General features: G+C 18.9%; 8 protein-coding genes across 8 annotated transcripts; 7 read left to right on the top strand and 1 right to left on the bottom strand.

The window, feature by feature from the left end:
• Positions 1 to 492: 492 nt before the first annotated feature.
• PADL01_0506500 (nuclear protein localization protein 4, putative) lies at positions 493 to 2,067 on the top strand (the record flags this gene model as incomplete). Its single annotated transcript, XM_028685422.1, has 1 exon — positions 493 to 2,067. The coding sequence occupies one exon, from the start codon at positions 493 to 495 to the stop codon at positions 2,065 to 2,067; it is 1,575 nt and encodes a 524-aa protein (XP_028536923.1).
• Positions 2,068 to 3,530: 1,463 nt separating this feature from the next.
• On the bottom strand, positions 3,531 to 5,492 carry PADL01_0506400 (cell differentiation protein,putative; the record flags this gene model as incomplete). Its single annotated transcript, XM_028685421.1, has 1 exon — positions 3,531 to 5,492. The coding sequence occupies one exon, from the start codon at positions 5,490 to 5,492 to the stop codon at positions 3,531 to 3,533; it is 1,962 nt and encodes a 653-aa protein (XP_028536922.1).
• Positions 5,493 to 8,574: 3,082 nt separating this feature from the next.
• On the top strand, positions 8,575 to 10,683 carry PADL01_0506300 (subtilisin-like protease 1; the record flags this gene model as incomplete). Its single annotated transcript, XM_028685420.1, has 1 exon — positions 8,575 to 10,683. The coding sequence occupies one exon, from the start codon at positions 8,575 to 8,577 to the stop codon at positions 10,681 to 10,683; it is 2,109 nt and encodes a 702-aa protein (XP_028536921.1).
• A 1,036-nt stretch (positions 10,684 to 11,719) lies between these two features.
• Positions 11,720 to 12,181, top strand: PADL01_0506200 (conserved Plasmodium protein, unknown function; the record flags this gene model as incomplete). Its single annotated transcript, XM_028685419.1, has 1 exon — positions 11,720 to 12,181. The coding sequence occupies one exon, from the start codon at positions 11,720 to 11,722 to the stop codon at positions 12,179 to 12,181; it is 462 nt and encodes a 153-aa protein (XP_028536920.1).
• A 1,082-nt stretch (positions 12,182 to 13,263) lies between these two features.
• PADL01_0506100 (conserved Plasmodium protein, unknown function) lies at positions 13,264 to 15,894 on the top strand (the record flags this gene model as incomplete). Its single annotated transcript, XM_028685418.1, has 1 exon — positions 13,264 to 15,894. One exon carries the CDS (start codon positions 13,264 to 13,266, stop codon positions 15,892 to 15,894), a length of 2,631 nt encoding a protein of 876 aa, XP_028536919.1.
• Positions 15,895 to 16,975: 1,081 nt separating this feature from the next.
• PADL01_0506000 (subtilisin-like protease 3) lies at positions 16,976 to 19,189 on the top strand (the record flags this gene model as incomplete). The annotated part of the gene is made up of 1 exon (XM_028685417.1): positions 16,976 to 19,189. The coding sequence occupies one exon, from the start codon at positions 16,976 to 16,978 to the stop codon at positions 19,187 to 19,189; it is 2,214 nt and encodes a 737-aa protein (XP_028536918.1).
• A 2,420-nt stretch (positions 19,190 to 21,609) lies between these two features.
• PADL01_0505900 (60S ribosomal protein L4) lies at positions 21,610 to 22,845 on the top strand (the record flags this gene model as incomplete). The annotated part of the gene is made up of 1 exon (XM_028685416.1): positions 21,610 to 22,845. One exon carries the CDS (start codon positions 21,610 to 21,612, stop codon positions 22,843 to 22,845), a length of 1,236 nt encoding a protein of 411 aa, XP_028536917.1.
• Positions 22,846 to 23,832: 987 nt separating this feature from the next.
• PADL01_0505800 (conserved Plasmodium protein, unknown function) lies at positions 23,833 to 24,474 on the top strand (the record flags this gene model as incomplete). The annotated part of the gene is made up of 3 exons (XM_028685415.1): positions 23,833 to 23,936; positions 24,089 to 24,198; positions 24,371 to 24,474. 3 exons carry the CDS (start codon positions 23,833 to 23,835, stop codon positions 24,472 to 24,474), a joined length of 318 nt encoding a protein of 105 aa, XP_028536916.1.
• Positions 24,475 to 24,652: the final 178 nt, after the last annotated feature.

Here is a 24,652-nt window from a genome sequence, read left to right as displayed (position 1 = left end):
TATTTATTTTATTTTTTTTGTAAAAAATATAATAAAATATATTCGTATGAATATTTATATGCAGTACATAATAATAAGGTATATTTTAAATTAATATATATAAAATATATATATATATATATATGTGAGTAAAAAAAATTATATTATCCATACCAAATATGTAATATTATAATGATATATCATTAATAAAGTGACATATAACAAAATTTTTATATTTCTTTTATATATATATATATAATTTATCCTATTAATTTATACTCCCTTAACAAAAAAAAATAAAATAAAGAGTACTATATAAACACAAATATGTATGAACATATATATATATATAATAAATAAAACACTTTTCTTACATTCCTTTTTTTTTTTTTTTTTTTTTTTTTTTTTTTTTTTTTGATAATTTAAATATATTATTATATTATTATATTTTTATTTTTTTTTTATTCTTGTTTAATGAATTTATTTGAAGTATTTTAAAAAAAAAAAAAAAAAATGAGTAGGATAATTATAAGGTTAAGATGTGACATAGGTCTTTATCGTATAGAGATAGAGAATAATAAACAATTAGTTGATTTAAAAAAGAAAATTGAAGAATTATTATCTGTACCTATAGAAAAACAAGAATTATATTTATTAGATTCTTCTCAAGTGTTATTAAATGATAACTATATAAATTTAATCGAATGCAAAATACAAAATGGTAGTATGATTCAACTAAAGAGTGATATAAAACCAAGTACTAAAAAAAAAGAAGAGAATGAAAAAAAAAATAAAGAGAATATAAAAAATAACGATGAAAATAATAAAGATTCAAATGATAAAGACGTGCTAAAAAAACAAATGGATTCTTTTGGTATGCAAAATAAAGGTATTGAAAATAATAATATGAACAAAATGTATGACAATATAAATAATAACAAAAACAATAGTAATAAATATGACAGTAATAAGAATGAAAATAATAATAATGGTGATGGTAAAAATGGAGAATCTAAACCAAATTTTAAATCTTTTGATTATTTTTTAAAACAAAGAGGTTATAATACCACAGATTTGCCTCTCAATTTAGAATATAAATCTGTTTATTTATGTAAAGGTAGAGTTAATAAAATACCTTTAAGTATTACTTTGAAACATCAAGAATATAGACATGTTGATCATTTAGAATTAATGAATGTTGAAGAAGTAAGAAATTTTGTTAATTATTGGTATACATATAATAATATGTTAGAACAAAGAATGGGATGGATGTATGGATATTATAAAGAAGATAATCATTACAATTTAGGTATTAGAGCTGTTTGTGAATGTATTTATGAACCCCCACAATATTGTGAAGATAATAAAATACATTTATTGCAAGATGATTTTCTACCTACAGTAGATGTAATCGCAGAAAGATTAGGTTTAGAAAGAATCGGATGGATATTTACACATCTACCAAGACAAGAATATCTTACATCTGATGAAGTAGTAAATATAGCTAAAATACAATTAAAGAATATTAAAAAAAATATGCATTATACTAATTATCCTATTTCTAATTTTATTACTTGTACTATCTCACCAGATCCTCTATTAAGTAATGAACCAGTTACTAATGCTTTTATGGTTTCTGATTTAGGTATGGCCTTAATGAGAGATAATCTAATACAAGAAAATCAATTAGATCCTTCACATATACAATTAAGAAATCCAAATAAAAATGAACTATTACCACAAATTTTAGAAGGAGGAAAAGAAACGAACAAATTTGACACGGATTGGTTTATTGTACGTGTTAATGAATCAGCTCCAAAGGTCGAAAGATCCATTTTTAAAAATTTCCATTTTCCACGAGAAAATAGACAACATTTACAATCAGCCTTTAATGTTAAAGAATATTTTAGGAGTAATAAATTACATAGAGGAACAAGAGGAAACCATCAGTGTTCCGATTTTCATCTTATCTTATTTGTAGCCAAAGTTCTAGATATAGAAACAGCACTAGCTTTATGTGACGCAACTTTAAATAAAAAAGAAATTGATCCAATTATAGAAGAAATGTTAACATCAGTAAAGATATAGGATCATTTACCAAATATTTTCATATGAAAAGTAATAACGTTTGTGTGCAACATGCCACGCAAATTATTCTTAAAAAAATGCATCCCTCTACCTTTACCAATTAAATATTTGTTTATATATTACATGTTAAATATTACATGTTAAATATTACATGTTATATGTTATATATATATATATATATATATATATATATATGTGTATATTTTTTATTTCTGTTTTTTTTTCTTGTTTCTTTTTCATTAACAAAAACAAATTTTATATATTAAAAAAGAAATTACCATTTGATAATATTATATATTTGAAAAAATACAATATGGAAAATTATCATATCTCATATATTTTTGATTCGGAGACTGACACATTTGGGCATTTCTTATTTTTATGTGTTAACATAATTATACCTTCATAAAAAAGAAAAAAAAATTAATACACATATATATATATATATATATATATATGTATATGTTTATTTTATTTTATTTTTTTTTATGCACAGTGCAGGTAAAAATGGTAATTATTAAGGGAAAAAAAAAAATATATATACATATATATATGAACAGTACAGGTAAAAAGTCACATCACCACATAAAATAGGAACTAGCCAAATGTCTTATTCTTTATCAATTTTGAATAAATGACATTAATGTTTTCCTCTCTATTCCTTTCCTTTTTTTCTTTTTTTTTTCCTCACAATGAAACATACATATATATATATTTATATATTTTTAATGGTGCAATGATTAATTATATCTGCAAGAATTAATATTTGCCTCTTAATTGTTCCTAATTGTGAACTATTAAGCTTTTTATAAATAAAGAGAAAAAAAGAAATTATCATTGGGACTTTAGTCTTTATTGTAGTACACAAAATATGTACTCTTCATATGTCCTTTGAATACATATTAAGAAAAATATAAAAAAGCTATAGTTTTAAATGGTTCTAATTATATTTTTTAATCTTTGCTCACATATATATATATATATATGTAGACATACAAAAAAAAAAATATATATAAATACAAATATATGTATATTTTATAAGCATGAATCAAATGCAGTCAAATTTTAATTTGCAAAAATATATATTATTATATAAATTCATATATAATTACATATGATAATAAGATTGTTATTATAATATATTCTTAAAATTATATAAAAAAGAAAAAGAGAAAAAAGGTTATAAAATAGCAATTAACTAAAAAATAAAGAAAAAATTAAGTACACACATAAATAAAGAATATATAAATATATATATATTTATTTATTTAAATTTATTAATGTGAATAGAAAGAAAAGGTACTATTACATTTTATTTTACTAATTTATTATGATTTTGCAACGTTATAGTTAATTTAATGTAATAGTAAAATATAATTTTTTAAAAAATTTTTAGTGTCATTTGTCTTTATTTTATTTTTTTTTTTTTTATGTTGTAGAACTTTATATATTTTTTTACCATTTTAATTATCATTTAAATTATTATTATTTACAGTATTATCATTCGTATTATTATTATTTATACAATTTTCATCCATATTATCATTATTATTATCATCATTCATAATCTCATTATTATTATTATTATTATTATCATTCATATTATCATTAGCATCATCCATATTGTTGTCGTTAATATCATTATTAGTTATATCACCCTTGAGTTTATTATTAGTAGCTTTGACAGCTTTAACATTAGTATCATTCATTTTATTGTTGAACGTTTGACTTGAGTTGTTGTCGATGTTGTCATTTATATTATGATTATTCGTGTGTGTTTCGGTTTTTGGCATATTATTATTGATATCATTTAATGATGTTGGAATATTTAAATTTGTATATACATTTGGAGGCATTTTATTTGCTGTTTGATTATTTATATTGGAAACGGGTTGATTATTTATATTGGAAACAGTTTGATTGTTTATATTTGATGCAGTATGATTGTTTATATTTGATGCAGTATGATTATTTATATTTGATGCAGTATGATTATTTATATTTGATGCAGTATGATTATTTATATTTGATGCAGTATGATTATTTATATTTGATATATTTTGATTTGTATTATGATTAATAAAGTTTGGATTTTTCATAGTAAGATTTTCATCATCATTATTAATATTAAACAACAATTGTAATAACCATTTTTTAGTAAATGGATCTTCTTTTAAGCATGGCAAGAATGCTTTATGAACATGTCTTAATGGTTCAGGCAAGCAATATTTCAAAGCTTCTAGAGCTCTTGTATTTTCTGATAGTCTTAAATAGCAACGTACTATATGCTTAAGTAATCTAGAGGAAGGATTTTCAACAAGCGAATTAACCATATTAGCTAGTACTGCTGAAACAGCATAAAATCTTTCGGGTGTTGCACATATATAATTTAATCCTAATTCATCAATGAGAATTTTTTGAACAATAAAGGTAGCAACTGTTTTTGATAGTTCACTTCCTGTTTCCATAATTCTTAAACATAAAGGAATAATTTCTGTTTGTAGAAGGAAATTTATTACCTCTGGATTATCTACTTTTACAAGAGCACCTATAACACCTAAAGATGTTAATCTTAGATATTCAAAAGGTCTATTTTTAGATTCAGCATTTAAAAAAGGATATAGAAACAATGGAATATGTGCATTCAAAAAATGTTGTTTTGTTTCTGGATGTGATGCTACACATTGTAAAAGAGCTAATGAATTACAAACACGATTTGATGATGATGTAGTTAATAAAGGTGGAGATAATTGTGGATATATTGAAACAATTTCTTGTAATAATGTTGTAATTGTTCCAAAAGAATTCCAAAGAACTGGAGCAATATCATGATATGTTTCTCTTTTTCTAGATAATTCAAGTAAAGCATTTTCTCTTTTATCAGAAAAGCATAAATCATATACTAGTTGATATACTTTTTTTTTTTCTTCTTCACTATTTGTTGCATTTTCTTGACAAGAAGATAAATTATTTAAATTATTATCATTCTTTGTTTGTTCGTGTTCACTTGTTGCATTATCTTTATGAAAATCGTTACAATCATTGGAGTTCTTATATTTGGAATTATCATTATTGTTATTATTATTAATAAGGTTATTACTATTACTATTACTATTGTTATGTATATTATTTATATTATCGTTATTATTTATATTATCGTTATTATTTATACTATCATTATTATTTATATTATCATTATTATTAATACTATTAATTGGTGAGACAACATTTTTAAGGTCACATACACTCATGTTGTTACCATCCGAATTTTTTATATTTTCATTTATTGAACCATTTATATCAGTTACATCATCTGCATTTTTTATATCTGTCGGGTTATTTATATCTCCCGGTTTATTCACATTTTCACAGCTAATTACATCATCAGAATTATTTATCTCATTTGGATTGTTCACACTGTCCATGTTTATATATCTTCTTTAATACATACACTAGCTTGATTAAGCTTACTTGAAATGATATTTAATAACGACGTTATTATTTGGATTGATAAGGTTAATAGAAAAAATTTTGTTATTTAAATTCTTTATTTTGTAACCTTTAATAATATCATTATTATTCACCATACTTTAAAAAAGCAATGTGAATAAAATAAAATAAATATAATATAATATATATATAAAAAAAATATAAAATATTTTTATCTTTTTAAATTATATTTTTGTTTAAAAATTTTGTAATATTATCATATGTATAAAAATTATATTATATATATATATTAAAAAATTTTATTTGTAATCTTATTTTTTTAAAAAAACCGTTTCTAAAAAGAAAGAAAAAGAAAAAAAAAAAATTTTGTTTTAAAATATAATATATATATATAATATATATATATATGTAATATTATTATATTATAATATTAAAAGATGCATTTATATCAAATACTTGAATAAATTCTTATACATATATATTATTATATATATATAAATATATTTTATTAGTAATATATTTTTTTTATATTTTATATTCATATATATTTTTTTGAATATTTTTATAGGTTGTAGATATAAAAAAAAGAACATATATATATTATAATTTTTTTTTTTTTTTTTATTATTATAATATTATATATATATGTAATATATAATATATTTAATATATTTCTTGCAAAAAAATATATTTTATTAAATGTATATAAATATATTATATTATATATATATTATATATATATAATTATGTATTTTCTTTTAAATAAAAAAATAATTATCTTTTATATATATTATATGTAATATGTAATTATATATTTTGTGATTTTTTTTTAAATCAAAAATATAAATACATATATATTAAATATATAAATATATATTTTTAAAATTAGAAAGTCAGGAAAAAAAAAAAAAAAAAAAAAATCTACGTTGAAATGCTTTCCTTTATCCATATAATTATATAATAATATATTGTCATTTTTAAAAAAAATATCATATATATATATATATTACATGTGAGATATTTTATTATTTGTCGTATATATTTCATTTTTTTGTTATTAAAATATTAGAGAATTAAAAAGTTTGAATAAGAAGTTCATGTGTTCTTATATGTGGTGAATACAATAAGTATATAAAAGAAGACTAAAAATGTTTCATTGTATATACACTTAATATATACATATATTATAACAATAAGGATAATGAGATAAAGTATTTTTTTTTTTTTTTTTATCATATCTTAAAATGATAGAATTAAAAAGACACTTAACCTTTTTCTTGTTCTTATTTTTTTATTTTATTTATTTTTTATGGGATGTATAAATAATTCTCTTTCTTGCATTTAAGAAATTTACAATTTTTTCGTTTTATTAAAACATATAAAAAAAAAAAGGTTGATAATAAAATTTTATATATGTGTTTAGATTTATAGTTATATATATAATAGGGGGTAAGATATTATTATATTGCAACTACACATGTGCCATGTTATATATATAAATAAATTATATATATATATATAAATACTTTAAAATATAAGGTTATATATCAATAGATATAATATAAATTATTTTATATGATGAATTACTTTTTATTATTTATAGAGGACAAACAAAAAAAAAAAAAAAAAAAAAAAAAAAAAAATTAAAAAATTAAACAAAAAATACATATATATATCATATATATATATATGTTTTTCTTTTCTTTTCTTTTTATTTTATTTTTTTTTTTTTATGTTGTCTGTCGAAAGGAGGTAGTTATAGATTTACATATATGTACTATCGATGTTTTTTTTAAAAGAACATGTAAAAATAAAATATATAATTAATATATCAAAGAAGATTGTTTATATAAATTTTTATTTAATGTACTTGCATGTCCATATAAATGTTACAAATTCTTCTTATTCTCCCTCTCAAAAAATAAAAAAAAATTATTAAAAATAAAAGTCCACACATCATAAGAAAAAGCTTTTAACAATGAAAAATAAGTACATGATTTTTTTTTTTTTTTTTTTTTTCCCCACCTCTTCAAAAAAAAAAAAAAAAAAAAAAAAAAAAAGAAAGAATTAATAAATGTAAACAAATAGAAAAATAGAACATTTAAATAATAAATAATAAAAATAAACCATGTAAAAAAAAAATTATTTTTCTAAACAATTATTTTCATTCTTTTAATTCTTTTTTTTAATTTCTCTAATTTACATATTTGGTTTAATTTTTTTTTTTTTTTTTTTTTTTTTACGGGTTCTAGATATTTTATCTTTTAAAGCACACTAGTTATTTGGAAAAAAAAAAAAAAAAAAAAAAAAAAAAGGTTTAATTTCCAGATGTGTTCTATAAAGAACAGGTTGTACTATAGAGAAAGAAATTTTTATTTATTTTGTTTTTATTATATATATATAGATATATTTTTTTTTTTTTTTTTTTTTTCTTTTAAATCCAAGTACATTTAATTATATTTAAATATAATTTTTTTATATTTTTATATTTTTATATTTTTATATTTATTTTTTTTTTTGTTATTTTATTTAATTTTTTTGTATAGAACTTAAGATATTATATATATATATTTTTTAATAGTTAAAATTATTTCCCATTTTATAAAAAAAAAAAAAAAAAAAACACTGAAAAATATAAATAAATATGTAATCTATTTAATTATTTATTTATTATTATATTTTTTTTTCCATGTGCCTTTCTACAACATATAATATTTAATAGGATTATCGTTTTAATAGTATCAATATATATATATATATATGGGTTTATTTTGTTTATGCTTTTTTTTTTTTTTTTTTTTTTTTTTTTAAATATAGTGATTTAATAAATATATAGTAAATAATTTATATGAAAAAAGAATATACGTTTATATATTAATTTATTTGTATAGACAACAACTACACATATATATATGAGTGGGTAATTGTTTATATATATAAATATATTTATATTTGTGTTACTTATATTATTAATATTTAATAGGTTGTAAATAAATATATATATATATATATTTATTTTTATTTTTTTTTTTTATTTTTTTTTATTTTTTCTAATCAATGATGCTAAATAAAAGAGCTTTTTCCTTGTGCACACTTATCTTGCATGCACTTTTTATATTTCTATGTTTTGCAAATGATGTAAAATTAGGAGAAAATAAGAAAATACAAGATGATGCTGAAAAGATTGTTAGTGAGTTACGATTCTTAGAAAAAGTAGAAGACGTCATTGAAAAGAGTAACATAGGTGGTAATGAAATTGATGCAGATGAAAATTCTTTCAATCCAGATACTGAGGCTCCAATAGAAGAGATAGAAGAAATAAAAATTAGGGAACTACAAAATATAAAGGAAGAACATAATAATAATAGTAATAATAATAATAATAATAATAATAATAATAATAATAATAATAGTTTAGATGGAGGAGATGCAAATATAAAAAATACAACAAATGAAACCAATATTGATGAGAAAGAAGGATCTAAAAAGAAAAAGAAATTAAGACTGATTGTAAGTGAGAATCATGCAACAACACCATCTTTTTTTCAAGAATCTCTTTTAGAACCTGGTGTTTTATCTTTTTTAGAAAGTAAAGGTAATTTATCTAACTTGAAAAATATAAATTCTATGATTATAGATTTAAATGAAGATACAACAGATGAACAGTTAGTATCTTATATTAAAATACTTGAAGAGAAAGGAGCTTTAATTGAATCAGATAAATTAGTAAGTGCTGATGATATTGATATAAGTGGTATAAAGGAAGCTGTAAGAAGAGGTGACAAAAATATTGATCTTAATAATTATAAAAGTATGTTAGAAGTAGAAAATGATGCTGAAGATTATGATAAAATGTTTGGTATGTTTAAAGAATCTCAATATGTAACATCAAAAAGAAAACGATATTTAAATAATGCACATGAGAATGAAACATTATCATTACCTTCTTATAAAAGATATTCAAAAGGTAATTATATATATGAAGATGATAATATGAATCATAATAATATGAATCATAATAATATTAATAATAATAATATTAATCATAGTAATAATCATAATATTAATAATTTTAGTCGTAGTAGTTCCTCAAGTAAATATCATTTTAATGATGAATTTCGTAATTTGCAATGGGGTTTAGATTTATCAAGATTAGATGAAACCCAAGATTTGATTAATGAACATCAAATGAGAAGTACTCGTATATGTGTAATAGATAGTGGTGTTGATTATAATCATCCAGATTTAAAAGATAATATTGAATTAAATTTAAAAGAATTATATGGAAGAAAAGGATATGATGATGATAACAATGGTATAGTTGATGATATATATGGTGCAAATTTTGTAAATAATTCTGGAAATCCTATGGATGATAATTATCATGGTACACATGTAGCAGGTATTATAGCTGCCATAGGTAATAATAATATAGGTGTTGTTGGTGTTGATGTTAATTCAAAATTAATTATATGTAAAGCTTTAGATGAAAATAAATTAGGAAGATTAGGTGATATGTTTAAATGTTTAGATTATTGTATTAGTAGAAATGCAAATATGATAAATGGTAGTTTTTCTTTTGATGAATATAGTAGTATTTTTAATGCTTCTGTTGAATATTTAAAAAGAAAAGGTATTTTATTTTTTGTATCTGCAAGTAATTGTAGTCATCCTAGATCATCAACACCAGATATTAGAAAATGTGATTTATCAGTTAATGCTAAATATCCACCTATATTATCTACTGTTTATGATAATGTTATATCTGTTGCTAATTTAAAAAAAGATTATAATAATAATTATTCATTATCAATTAATTCTTTTTATAGTAATAAATATTGTCAAATAGCTGCACCTGGAACTAATATATATTCTACTGCTCCACATAATTCTTATAGAAAATTAAATGGTACTTCTATGGCTGCTCCTCATGTAGCTGCAATCGCATCCCTCATATATTCTATTAATCCTGACTTATCATATAAAAGAGTCATACAAATATTAAAGGAATCGATAGTATATCTACCTTCCTTAAAAAATATGGTTGCATGGGCTGGATATGCAGATATAAATAAGGCAGTCAATTTAGCCATCAAATCCAAGAAAACATACATCACTTATAATAACTCGAATTACTGGAAGAAAAAAAGTAGATATTTGCATTAACTAGTACATAAAAAATAAAAAAAAATATAAAAATAAAAAAAATAAAAAAATAAAAAAATAAAAAAAATAAAAAAATAAAAATAAAAAAATAAAAAGTTTATGTGTGTAACTTTTACACCTTAGTTATTCAAATAAGAGACTAATTTTATATATTTTTTCATTTTTATATATTATACGTTTTATATTTATCATTTTGTAAATATATATATATTTTTTTTTTTAACACCACATATAAATATATACATATTATATGAATAGTTTGTAATATTTATCCTATTAAGAACAATATTTTTTAAGCATTTTAAAAAACTTTAACCATACAAATATTTTTAATTCAAATAAAAAAATTGGAAATAACTTTTTAAATAATATATATAAGATATATGTGATATATATTATATATATATATATATTTTTTTTTTTTCTTATGAAATAGAATCATTCTATTAATTCAGTATGGTTTATAAAAATTCTAATCTTATTTTTTTTTTAGAGCGTTATGATAAAATAAATTCTCTTTTTTTTTTTTTTTTTTTTTTTCTATATATATATATATATATATATATATATATATATATAGCATGTGTGTACTATAATAAACAGTTGTAATAATAGAAAATAAAAAAATTTTTATATAACTTTTAATTTTTAAAATTTTTATTTTTTTTAAATATATAAAAAAGAAGTAACAAAAAAAAAAAAAAAAAAAAAATATACATATATATAATATATATTATAGATTATTTTATATATATATATATTTTTTTATTTTTATATTTTTTTTTTTTTTTTTTTTTTTTTATGTGTAGTGTGTTAATAATAGCAAGAACGTGCCTCCGCAGATTGAACAATGTCCATTGTTACAACTCCGAGGAATGAATAAGATAAATAAAGGAGAAATTACATATATATAATACATATAAATATATTATTTTATTTATTTTTTTTTTTTAATTTATTTTTTTATTTTATTATATTTCTTTATTTTTTATATTTCATTTCATTTCATTTTGTTTATAACCAAATACTTATTAGCATGAAGTTTTTTTTTGCTTTTAATTTTTTTTCCTTATATATTTACCTATATGAATTTTTGTGCATACCCCTGTGTGGGTCTCAAGTGACCCCTGCTGAACCCATGTTAAACAGTAACTCTGCTTTAGTTAATCGAAAGATAAATAGAAGAAAAATGAAGAATTGTAATAATAATGATTTATTAAAAGTATTAAAAATGGAAACTACTTATAAAGAATTACCAGCACGTAATTTATTGATGAGTTCAAAAAATGATATAAGTCAACTATTTGATTATATTAATAAAAATGAAGAATTATCAAAACTTATGAATTCATGTGGAACTTATGTATATTTAAAATATCTCGGAGTTGTTATTTTTTCAATAAAAGAAAATGTGCATATTTCTGATTTAAGTGAATTCATACAATATTTATTAAATAAAAATGTGTGTATAGAATTTAATCAAAATGTTATGTTGTAGTTTGTTCTTTAGCCTTTATAAAAATAATAAAATAAATGGAATTGTAACAGAGTCCCAATTATCATACAAAAAAAAAAATATATATATATATATTTATTTATATTATATTTATATATTTATTCATTTAAGAAAATTTTTTTATGTAATCATTTGCTTTTTTGTTATTTTATTTTTTTTTTGTATTTTATTTTTTTTTTTTTGTATTTTATTTTTTTTTTTGTATTTTATTTTTTGATATTCAATGTTTAATTAAAATAAACCACATCATCTGTTAATTTATATTTATTATTTTTTTTTTTTTTTTAAATATAATGCATATTTTATTATTTTTCTTCTACCCCATTGTAGGAGTATCCTTATATCATTTTTAAATAACACCGTGTTCTGTCACATGAATAATGAACAGATAACATTAATTATATTTAAAGCCCACTAATAAAAGTGTCTATTGTTTTTTTTGTTCTTTTTATAATATTGTCATAAATACATATATATATATATAATATATATATATATATATTTATGTGAAAATAAGTTTATTAATAAAGATATGAAATATATAACTATGAATTGTACATTTAATATAATTTATTATAATAAAATTATTTTGGCTGTTTTTTTTTTTTTTTTTTTTTTTTTTTTTAAAAAGCTATTTTCCGAAAAAAAAAAAAAAAAAAAAAAAAAAAAACAGCCAAAATAATTTTGGTTATATAAAATATATCTAAAAATATAATAAATATAATGAATAAAATGGAGAATAATTTTGACACCCTTTTAATAGTTGTATTATATTTTATAGACCCCGTTGGTAGAAATAATACATATATATATATATATATATATAATATATGTATGTATTTTATTTTTTTGTGTCTTTTTTTATCAATATAATTAAAATAAATCCAAGAGTATGACCAAATTAGTTTATTATATTATAACTTATACAAATAATTATATAACCACATAAGTTAAATTTTGTAATATTTTATTATAAAAAAATAAGTTTTTAATTTTTTTTTTTTTTGTTTAAAAAAAAAAGGAATAAATAAATAAAATAAAATAAAATAAAATAAAATAAAAAGATGATATATTTGTGTAAAAGATTATTACGTTGTACATTATTTGTTTCTTTTTTGTATATACATTTTTTTCATTTGAAAGAAAATATTTTTTGTCATGTGGAGGTGAGACATAGAATTCTTGAAAGTATAAATAAGGATTTATCATCAGAAGGTGACAATTTACATATTTATCAGAAGAGGAATGTAAATGTTGAGACATTTATTAAAAAAAAAGAAAAAAAGAATTTATCAAATAATAATATTAATGATAAAATAATTAATAATAATGATAATATAGATGAAACAAAATATTGTCGTACTACAAATGAAAAAAAGGAAAGTATTTTTTTAAAATTTTTTAGATCTATTAAAAATTTGTTTACCCTTAAATCTTCGAATAATTTAAAAAAGACAAATATAAATTATGAACATATATATGAAGACAATGAATTTTCAAAATATATATTACAAAATAATATATCCATAGAAACTACCAAAGTGTGTTTAATCGGATCAGGGGTTGATGATACTACTGATGGTTTGATAAAAAAATTTTTGTTATTAAATAATAAGGTAAATTATAATATGAATGATAAACATGATAATTCTTTGAGTGATAAAATAAACAGTATAATTTCTTCTTTTAAATATTATTCAGAAGAAATAATTCAAGAACCAAACCAAATAAAAAAACAAATATGTAACAAAAAAAAAAATTGTAAAGAATCTAATTTGAACTATGAAAATAATCATGATATACTCATTGGTAATATTATTATTCAAGGAGATATAATGAAAAATCAAAAAATAATTAACATGAACAAACAATTTGTTGTATGTAAATCTTTTGGAAGTAACCCACAAACAAATAAAAAAATAAATAAATCTAGATCAATACAACATCTTATTAAATGTCTAGATTATTGTAAAATGGAAGGAGTTCAATTTATTTATATTAGTTATAATATATATGAAGAAAATAATAAATTAATAGAAATTATGAAGAAATTGAGAGAAATTAAAATAATAATCGAAACACCATCCAACAAAATAAAGAATCATATGAATAAAAATAATAAAAATAATAAAAATAATAAAAATAATAAAAATAATAAAAAAAATAAAAATAATGATATATTATATCAATATGAAAAAATCCCAATTGACGAAGGACAAAAATCATATTCCTCTTTAAATCTAAACGTTGAGAAAATTTTTTCAATTTTTAGTTTGTTATATGCAGATAATAATAAGCAGAATGAAAAAAACAATTATATATATGATAATGAAATAAAAATATTAGATGATAAAGGAAATAAAAAATTAAATAGAAAAGATATATCTCTATTTTATTTTTCTTATAATACAGATATATATGAAAAAGTCGAATCTGATATTATAGATGATGATCACGTTGTTGTATCTGCAACTTTTTTTAATTCCTTAGTGCTTCTAAATAGTATCAATTTAAATTTGTCTCTAGAAAAATTAAGAAAAATATTAAATAAATCAATATTAAAAAGAGAAGAATTGAGACATTTGTCTAACAAGGCATATAACCTTGATTTTATGAATATATTTGAAGATTCTGCAGAAGAAAGAAAACGATCCTACAAGATATTTTATTTGGAGTTAAAAAATAAAGAACACAAAAAATTATTAAATGATGCAAAAATAAAAAATATGTGTCAAGATAATTTATGCGTCAAATATAATGAAGAGGAACAACATGTAAAGAAAGAAACAAGTGTGGATGAAGATATATATAAAAATAATAAAATGATAAATAAAAATAGAAATACACATATGGAAGATGATAAAGATCTATATATATATAACAAAAAATATGATGAATATAAAACTTATCCGTGTAAGGAAAAAAAAAAATTCCTTTTGAATGATATGCTTAATCATAAACCGTATGTCTCTTTTTTTGACATGTCTTATAATGAAGATATGCAAAAAAGGAAATATAACACAAATGATGACACATCTTATATATTTGATCAGGATGGATATGTAAAAGACATAACATATGAAGATAATTATTATAGTGATGATAATGATATACATATAAGGAAGAAAAGAAAAATTTCACATGAAAAACAGGTCAACAATGATTATCATATATATGATGAGAGTGATAATATATTTCATTCACATTTAGATAATCACAAAAATGAGGAGAATGCAAATGTTTATATGGATACACAAAAGGATTCAGAGACTCGATTTTTATATGATCCTTTTTCTATCATAGATAATAGGGATCTAGACACACTAGAAGCACTATCCGAGTTAGAAAAAAAAAAAAATAATAATTTTTCTTCAAGCAATAATGAGAATTCATCGAATATAAAAAGAAGAAGGCAAGGAAAGAAAAAAAAATTGAAAAGGGTAATAATGCGCTCTAAATATGATAAATTAGTCGAGCTAGATAGAAGAAGAAAAGGAAAAAAAAAAAGAAATATATTAACAAAAAGAAGAAGGATACATAAAAATAAAATAAATAATAGAAGAAATAAGAACAGAAAAAATAATGGGGTGGAAAAAAGGAGAAATAAACAAGTTGACAGAAATATATCAAGTGGTGGTGCGAACGCAAAAATAAGTGGAACCCACGTATCTCCAAAGATAAAATTTAAACGATAATAAAGAGGGAATAAGATGGATATAAATAAATAAATAAATAAATAAATATATATATATTTATATATATATGTTATATTTTCATATGTATATTATTTTTAATTTTGTTTTTTTTTTTCACATTTTATATTATTTTTTACTTATCTGGTTTAAAAAAAAAAAAAAAAAAAAATTTCAATATAAATGATAATATATATATATATATATATAATATATATATGTATTATTATTATTATGTTATATTACCTTTTATGCAGAACAAAGTTTATGTAATGAAAAAAATTTGTACTTTTATTTACCAATTTTTTATGAAATAATTTTCATATATATGTTAATCTTTGAAGATTAGAAAAATATGTTAGTTATTTTAATGTTCGAAAGAGTGCACATGAAAAAAAAAAAAAAAAATACAAAAAAATATAAAAATATAAAAAAATATAAAAAAATACAAAAATATAAAAAAATATAAAAAAATAAATTATGCTTTATGTTTTACCTTTTAGATTTGGTTATTTTATTTTATATATATATATATATATATATATATATATATTTTTTTTTTTCTTTTGTTATTAATTATAATTAGGAAGAATAGTTCTGAATGCATATTTTGTTGTAAGAAAAAATTGTCCACTTTATTTTCCATAAAAATGCTATGATGGGTGTGTATATAAATAATATTAAAATATTTTATATTTATAAATAATAGTGAAATTATTCAATTTGTTCATTTGGTTTATTATATTTTTTATTTTATTATTTGTTATATTTTGTTATATTTGTAATTATTTTTTTTTTTTTTTTTTGATAAATTATAGTATAAGATTATATCATAACATAATATATTTCTAAACCGTCTTTATTTGATTTGATTTGATTTTTTTTACATTATAATAAAAGAGAAAAGTATATTAATGCTTATTAAAGAAATATAATAATATATAATAAACCACACACAAACATATATATATATATATATATATATATATATATATATATATATATTTATTTATTTATTTTATATTTTTGATATGTGCACCGTTTTGTTAATAATATGATACAGATATAATAATATAAATATAGAATGATAAATAGACATTATTTTATTTGGTATATTGTTATTTTTAATATAATAAACAAAATATATTTTGAAAATATAAAATATGTAAACTATGAAGTGGTGGTAAGGAAGAAAAAATATATAGAAACGGGTATAGGAGGTAATTTTATATTTACAAGAAGATATTATAAGAACCGAGTTTTGAAGGATGTATCTTATATAAATAGTAATAAAAGAAAAGATGGAGAGGATAAAAAGAAGGGAAATATAAAAAATTATATAAATAATAAAAAAAAAAAAAAAAATGATAATTCTTATAAAAATAAAACAGAAATAAGAAAGGAGAAAAGTACTTATTTAGATAAAAGGTATAATACAAATATAAATGAAAAAGAAGAAATAAAAAAAAAAATAAAAGATATACAAAAAAAAAGATTAATTATACATTTTAAACAAGATAATAATATATTAAGTTCAAGAAATTATAAACATATTTTTATGAAGATCCTTTCGAATTGTGGTCATATTGAAAAATTAATTTTTATAAATTTTTATTTATATGAATTTCCTAAATATATAAACAATGAAGAAATGATTTTAAATATTTGTCTTCGCCTATTAGAAAGTCGAAGAATTAATGTTGAGAAGGACACTCAAATAAATCATGGTCTACAAATGAGGAGTGATAATAAAAGGGGAGATAATAAAATGGGAGATAATAAAATGGGAGATAATAAAATGGGAGATAATAAAATGGGAGATAATAAAATGGGAGATAATATAAAGAGTGATAATAAAATGGTAGATAATAAATATGACAATAATATATATGACAATAATAATAGTAAGAATAGCAAGATTAATGTTGCATGTCCAATCAAAGAGAAGACGAAGGAGCTACCACATGGATCTCCTTCTACATCTACATTTACATCTATATCGACATCTCCATATACATTGTCAGTGAAAGGTAAAAGAAAATATGAGAATAATAAAAATCATATATTTAAAATTAATCATAGTAATAAAAATAAAGACAATAATAATAATAATAATAATAATAATAATAATAATAATAATAATTATCATATTAATAGTAATAGTAATAATAGTAATTCTAATCACAGTTCAGCCAAATATCAAAGCGAAAGATTAAATAAAAAAATGATTGGAACAAATATTTTAGATGGTTATGATATTATACAAATCGAAGAGGGCATGAATTTATCAAATAATTATGAAGTTAATGATGTTAATGTTTGTATTATTGATACAGGAATAGATGATGAACATGTAGATTTGAAAGATAATATTATAGAAAAGAAAGAATATATGAAAAAAAGCGACAAAAGGTATAATAGAAATGATAACAATAATAATAATAATTTATATAATAATGATAATAATGATTTACATAATATGTTACGTAAAAGATTATTTTTAAAAGAAAAAGAAGAATGTTGTAATAATAATAATTCTAATGATGGACATGGACATGGAACATTTATTGCTGGTATTATTGCAGGCAACTCGCCTAAACAAAAAAGAGGAATTAAAGGTATTAGTAAGAAAGCAAAATTAATTATATGTAAAGCTTTAAATAATAATAATGCTGGTTATATTAGTGATATATTAGAATGTTTTAATTTCTGTGCTAAGAAAAAATCAAAAATAATAAATGCAAGTTTTGCTAGTACTACACATTATCCATCTTTATTTCAAGCTTTAAAAGAATTACAAAATAAAGATATACTTGTTATATCTTCATCTGGAAATTGTTCATCGAATTCAAAATGTAAACAAGCATTTCAAGAATGTAATTTAAATATACAAAAATTATATCCAGCTGCTTATTCAGCACATCTAGATAATATTATCTCTGTATCTAATATGACACAACAATCAAATGGAAATATTGTATTATCATCAGATTCATGTTATAGCACAAATTATGTACACCTAGCTGCACCTGGGGGTAATATAATTTCTACTTTTCCTCATAATAAATATGCTATAAGTAGTGGTACCTCTTTCTCAGCAGCTGTTATAACAGGTCTAGCTTCCTTAGTCTTATCAATAAATTCTCATTTAAATAGTCAACAAGTTATTGAAATATTTAAAAATTCTATAGTACAAACAAAATCGCTAGAAAGCAAAGTCAAATGGGGAGGCTTCATAAATGTCTACCATCTGGTCAAATTGACAATTGATAGTTTGCCGAAGAAAAACCAAGCATAAATAAAATAAAAAATAAAATAAAATATAAAGGAAAATAAAATAAAATATATAAAGGAAAATAAAATAAAATATAAAGTAAAATATATAAAATATATAAAGGAAAAAAATATAATAACCAATTTTTTTTTTTTTTTTTTGGTTTTTTTTTTTTGTTTTTTTTTTTGTAGGTTACATTAATAAAATGTTATATCCCCCTATTCCTTTTTTGTAACCTCTAAAAGGATACAATTAAAAATAAATAATATTATTATATTTTATTTAACCTTGTTCGTACATATAATAAATATATTTTAATTCACAATATTTTTATATTACGAAAAAGCCAAATTGTATATATTTTTAATTTTTAAAATCAACCGTAATTTATTTATATCAAAAAAATAGCGGTGAAAAGGAATACTAAATTTTTTAAGTTTCTCATTTTATTATGTTAATAATATAATTATTATATAATTTGATTATCTTATTTTTTATAATTTATTTCTTTTTCATTTCTTTATTTTAATTTTTTTTTTTTTTTTTTTTTTTTGTTGTTGTTGTTTTATATTTGTTCATATATTTTGCTTTATTTAAATAAATTTTATATAATACATGTGTAGTTACACTTGTATAATAAAACACACTTATTAAAAAATTTATTATTTTTTTTTATACTATTATAAAGATATATTAAAATATGGCATGTTAAAAAATTCTTAATGGGTTATATATACATATGATAAAATATTATATACATATTATATATATATATATATATATTTTATATTAAAAAAGAAAAATTCAATAAATATATTTAATATATAAATAATTCTTATTATACAATCTTATACATTTTTTTTATAAGGAAAAAATAAAGAACCTTAAAATTTGAGATATAAATATATACACAAAAAAATATAATATATTTTATATATATAATAATATATTATTAATTTTTTAATATTCTTTTATAAAAAAATAATAGCAAAACATATCTTAACATTTTATTTTTTATATTATTATTTTATTATATATATAAATAAAGAATTAGTTGAAAAATAATATGTTCCTATCATAAGGTAATTTTTTTAAGAGATCAATAATAAAAGTGGAGAGAACAAAAAATTACAGAAAAATTAAAAGAAATATTATATATATATAATAATACATATGTAATTATATTTAATATATATTATATATATATATATATATATATATAATATTATTTTATTTTATTTTAAGGCCTATGGTCAAATGAGTATTATTATATAATATATATGCTTATAATATAGAAGAAAAAAAAAACCCTTTTAATCACCTTTGAGGAGCGGTAATAAAAAAAAAATAATATATAATATTAATATATATTATATTATATAAACATAATAATATATTATATTATATTATATTATATACATTATATTTTATATGTAATAATTTATATATAGGTAATAAAAAAAAAATTTAACATTTTATATATACAAAAGTATAATATAATATATATTTATATATTGTATAATATATAAATATATGTCGATAATATTATGATATTATTATATATATATCACTTTACATACATCACTATAAATATATATATATATATATAAATATATATTATATATATTTATTATTTTTATGTTAAAACTTTTTTTTTTTTTTTTAATTTATTATTTTTATTCAATTTTTATGTTAAGATATTTTTATTGAAAAATTATATATCTTAAAAAAAAAAAAAAAAAAAGGAAAAAAGGGAAAAAAATAAAAAAAAATATATTTCATTCCAAATTTATTAGAATACCAGTTTTTTTTTTTTTTTTTTATTTTGAATTAAAGAGAATTTGGAATTTTGTTTTTATTTAGGGAAGAAAAACAAAAATTAAAAAAGAGAAAATAAATTATCACATTAATATTATATATATATATATATATATATATATATATATTAGAATAATATTTCCTTAATTAAAGTAATAATTTCTTTACATTTATTATATATATATTTATTTATTTATATTATATTTATGTAAATTATAAAAAATTGAAAACAAAAACGGGATTGTTTCCATATATTGTATCAATGTATATATATTTTCATTATATTTTAATAATTATATGTTTATATATATATAAATCCTTATTATACAAATTATTTTACCATATTTTAAATGTAGAAGGATTTAAAAAAAAAATAAAATAAAAAAAATAAAAAAAATAAATAAATAAAAAACAGCCAATTTATGTTATATATATATATGTATATATGTGTAATATTTATATATATATATATAATTTTTTTTTTTTTTTTTTTTTTTTTTTACATGACTTGTTCATAATTTTTCTTTTTTTTTTTTTTTTTTTTTACAGCTATTTTTAAAATTTTAACACAAAAAAAAAAAAAAAAAAAAATAACATATATATATTTAAAATTTTTTTTTTTATAAATGGCTACCATAAGACCTGTTGCAAATGTTTATAGTACAAATGGAAAGAACGTCGTTGGCGAAGTAGAAATACCAGTAGTTTTTCAAACGCCAATCAGAAATGATTTAATACAAAGCGTATATACAAATATGTCAAAAAACAGAAGACATCCATATGCTGTTAAATTAGGTGCTGGATATGAAACATCGGCTGAATCATGGGGTACTGGTAGAGCAGTAGCAAGAATTCCAAGAGTTCCAGGTGGAGGTACTCATAGAGCTGGACAGGCTGCTTTTGGAAATATGTGTAGAGGTGGTGGTATGTTTAACCCAACTAAAATATGGAGAAGATGGGGAAGGAAAGTTAATTTGAAAGAAAAAAGATATGCCGTATGTTCATCTATTGCAGCTAGTGGTGTAACATCATTAGTTTTAGCAAGAGGTCATCGTATTTCTCACCTTAAGGAGGTTCCATTAGTTGTTAGCAATGATATTGAATCTCTTACTAAAACAAAAGAAGCTGTAAACTTTTTAGTTAGTCTTGGATTAAAAGATGAAGTTAATAGATTAGTAAAATCGAAAAAAATTAGAGCAGGAAAAGGTAAAATGAGAAACAGAAAATATAAAATTAGAAATGGTCCTCTTATTATTTATGATAATGATAATGGTGTAAAGAAAGCTTTTAGAAATATTCCTGGAGTTGATTTATGTAAAGTTACTAAATTAAATTTATTAAAATTAGCTCCTGGTGGATCTATAGGTAGATTGTGTATATGGAGTGAAAGTGCTTTTAAAAAATTAGATGTTATATATGGAAAGATACATGATAAAAAAGTAACTAAGAAAAATTATATTTTACCAAAATCTATTGTACACAATCCTGATATCTATAGAATTATACACAGCGACAAAGTACAAGCAAGCTTATTAGCTAGAAAGAAACCATGCAAGAAGAGATTACAAAACAAAAACTCATTAACCAACTTTGCTGTTAGATGTAGACTTAACCCAGCCTACAAATTATTAAGATCATTGGCTGTTCTTAGGATGAGAAAGAGCATCCTTGAAAAATCAAAAAATAAAAAGGAAAAAAGAGTTCAGAAAAATATACAAAAGAAAGAACTACAAAAAATTAACAATGACTACTATAAGGGTGTAGCTAAAGCAGTTAAGAAAAAGAAAAAGAGAGAAGAGAAAAAGGCTAAATCTAAAAAAACTGAGAACCAAGCTGTTGTAAATGTTGCAGCAGAAGAATAAACAAAAATATAAACAAATAAAAAAAAAAAAAATATATAAAATTAATTTATTTTATATGTATTCTTATATATTTTTATTTATATGTAATATATAATTTTTCTTAACCCATACATATAACATTATATATATATATAAATATATATATATATATGTATATTTGTGTGTATACTAGTTTCATTTATGAAAACAAATTTTTTTTTTTTTTTTTTTTTTTTTTTTTTTTTTATATATAACTTTTTATTAATAATAATATGTTAGTACTTGTCTCATCAATTTTTTTTTTTTTTTTTTTAATTTATAATATATTATATATATATATAAATATTTATGTATATAATTTTTATATTATAATTTCACATTTTTTATTTATAAAAACAAAAACATTTTGAATAAGATAAAAAATTTATATTAAAATAAAAAGTGAACATATTTATATATATATATGTTATATATTTAATAGGCTACAATAATATAATACGTTTCCTTTATTATTTTTTTAATGATATATTTTTTTTCCCTATTTTGACAAGAAGTACGAATTAAGGTTTTTTTTTTTTTTGAAATAATATGTTTTTATATATGTACCTGTTACGAAAAATAATACTTTTTTTAGAAAGATTAACGAGATAATGTAAGAAAAAAAAAAAAAAAAAAAAAAAAAAAAGAAAATCATTCAAACAAATTAATGTGCATATATATAATAAGATATTAAATAATATATATATATATATATATGTATTTACAATCATTAAATGTTTTATGTAAGTATATAATATCACAAAAAAAGGTCGTATTATATGTTGACATATATATATATATATATAATAATACTTTGAAGAATAAAAAAAAAAAAAATTCTGAACTGTTCATATTTTATTTTATTTTATTTTAATTTAATTTTTTTTTTTTTTTTTTTTTTTTTTTATTGAATGTACGAGATAAAAAATATAAAATGATGAAATCAATTTATGATTATTCTTTAAAAAAATGAGTATTAATAGAATAAATAAAATAATCCTTTGTTCGAGAATTGAACTAAAAAGTATAGATAAAATAGATTTTTATGCGGAGGCGTCTAATAACATAGTTAAGTAATACATCAAAAAATAAAAAAAAATTAAATAAAATAAAATACATATATATAAGTAAACTTTTTTTTGTATGTGCTTACAAGGAATTTATTTAAGACGACATATTGTGTTGTACATATTTTACTTTTTATATATATTCTTTATTGTGTTAGGAATTTTTGTGATTATTTTTTACCACAATTAAAATATAACAATTTCAATATTTTATATACTTTTAATAAACCAGAAAAAAATACAAAAGAGAAGATTGTTTTATTTACAAGTATATATATATATATATATATATATATGTAATATTATTTAAGTTCTTATATCTGTATTTTCGTTTTTAATGATTGTAACTTTTTCATTTTTCTTCAATTGGATATTCATGAAACGTATAACATATATTATATATATATATATATATATATATATTTATTTATTTTATGTAGGAAACGGGGAGACGCATATAATAAATTTGAGTTTATACAAATACAGCCATCAGTTATATGAAAGAATAATATACTTGGACAAAAAATTTTTAGAAAGACATTAAAAAAAAAAAAAAAAAAATTCATATACTATATATATGTAATATATATGTATACTTTAAAATGTAAAATATTCGTTTTTCGTTTATTCTTTTAAAACATTTTCATATGTAGGTTTTATATATATATATATATATATATATATATATTGTATTTACACGTATTAAAATTATTGAAATATTA

The sequence above is a fragment of the Plasmodium sp. gorilla clade G2 genome (assembly GCF_900097015.1).
Source record: "Plasmodium sp. gorilla clade G2 genome assembly, chromosome: 5".
In the NCBI taxonomy this organism is placed as follows: Eukaryota; Apicomplexa; class Aconoidasida; order Haemosporida; family Plasmodiidae; genus Plasmodium; species Plasmodium adleri (nom. inval.).
This window is presented reverse-complemented; position numbering and strand designations above follow the sequence as displayed.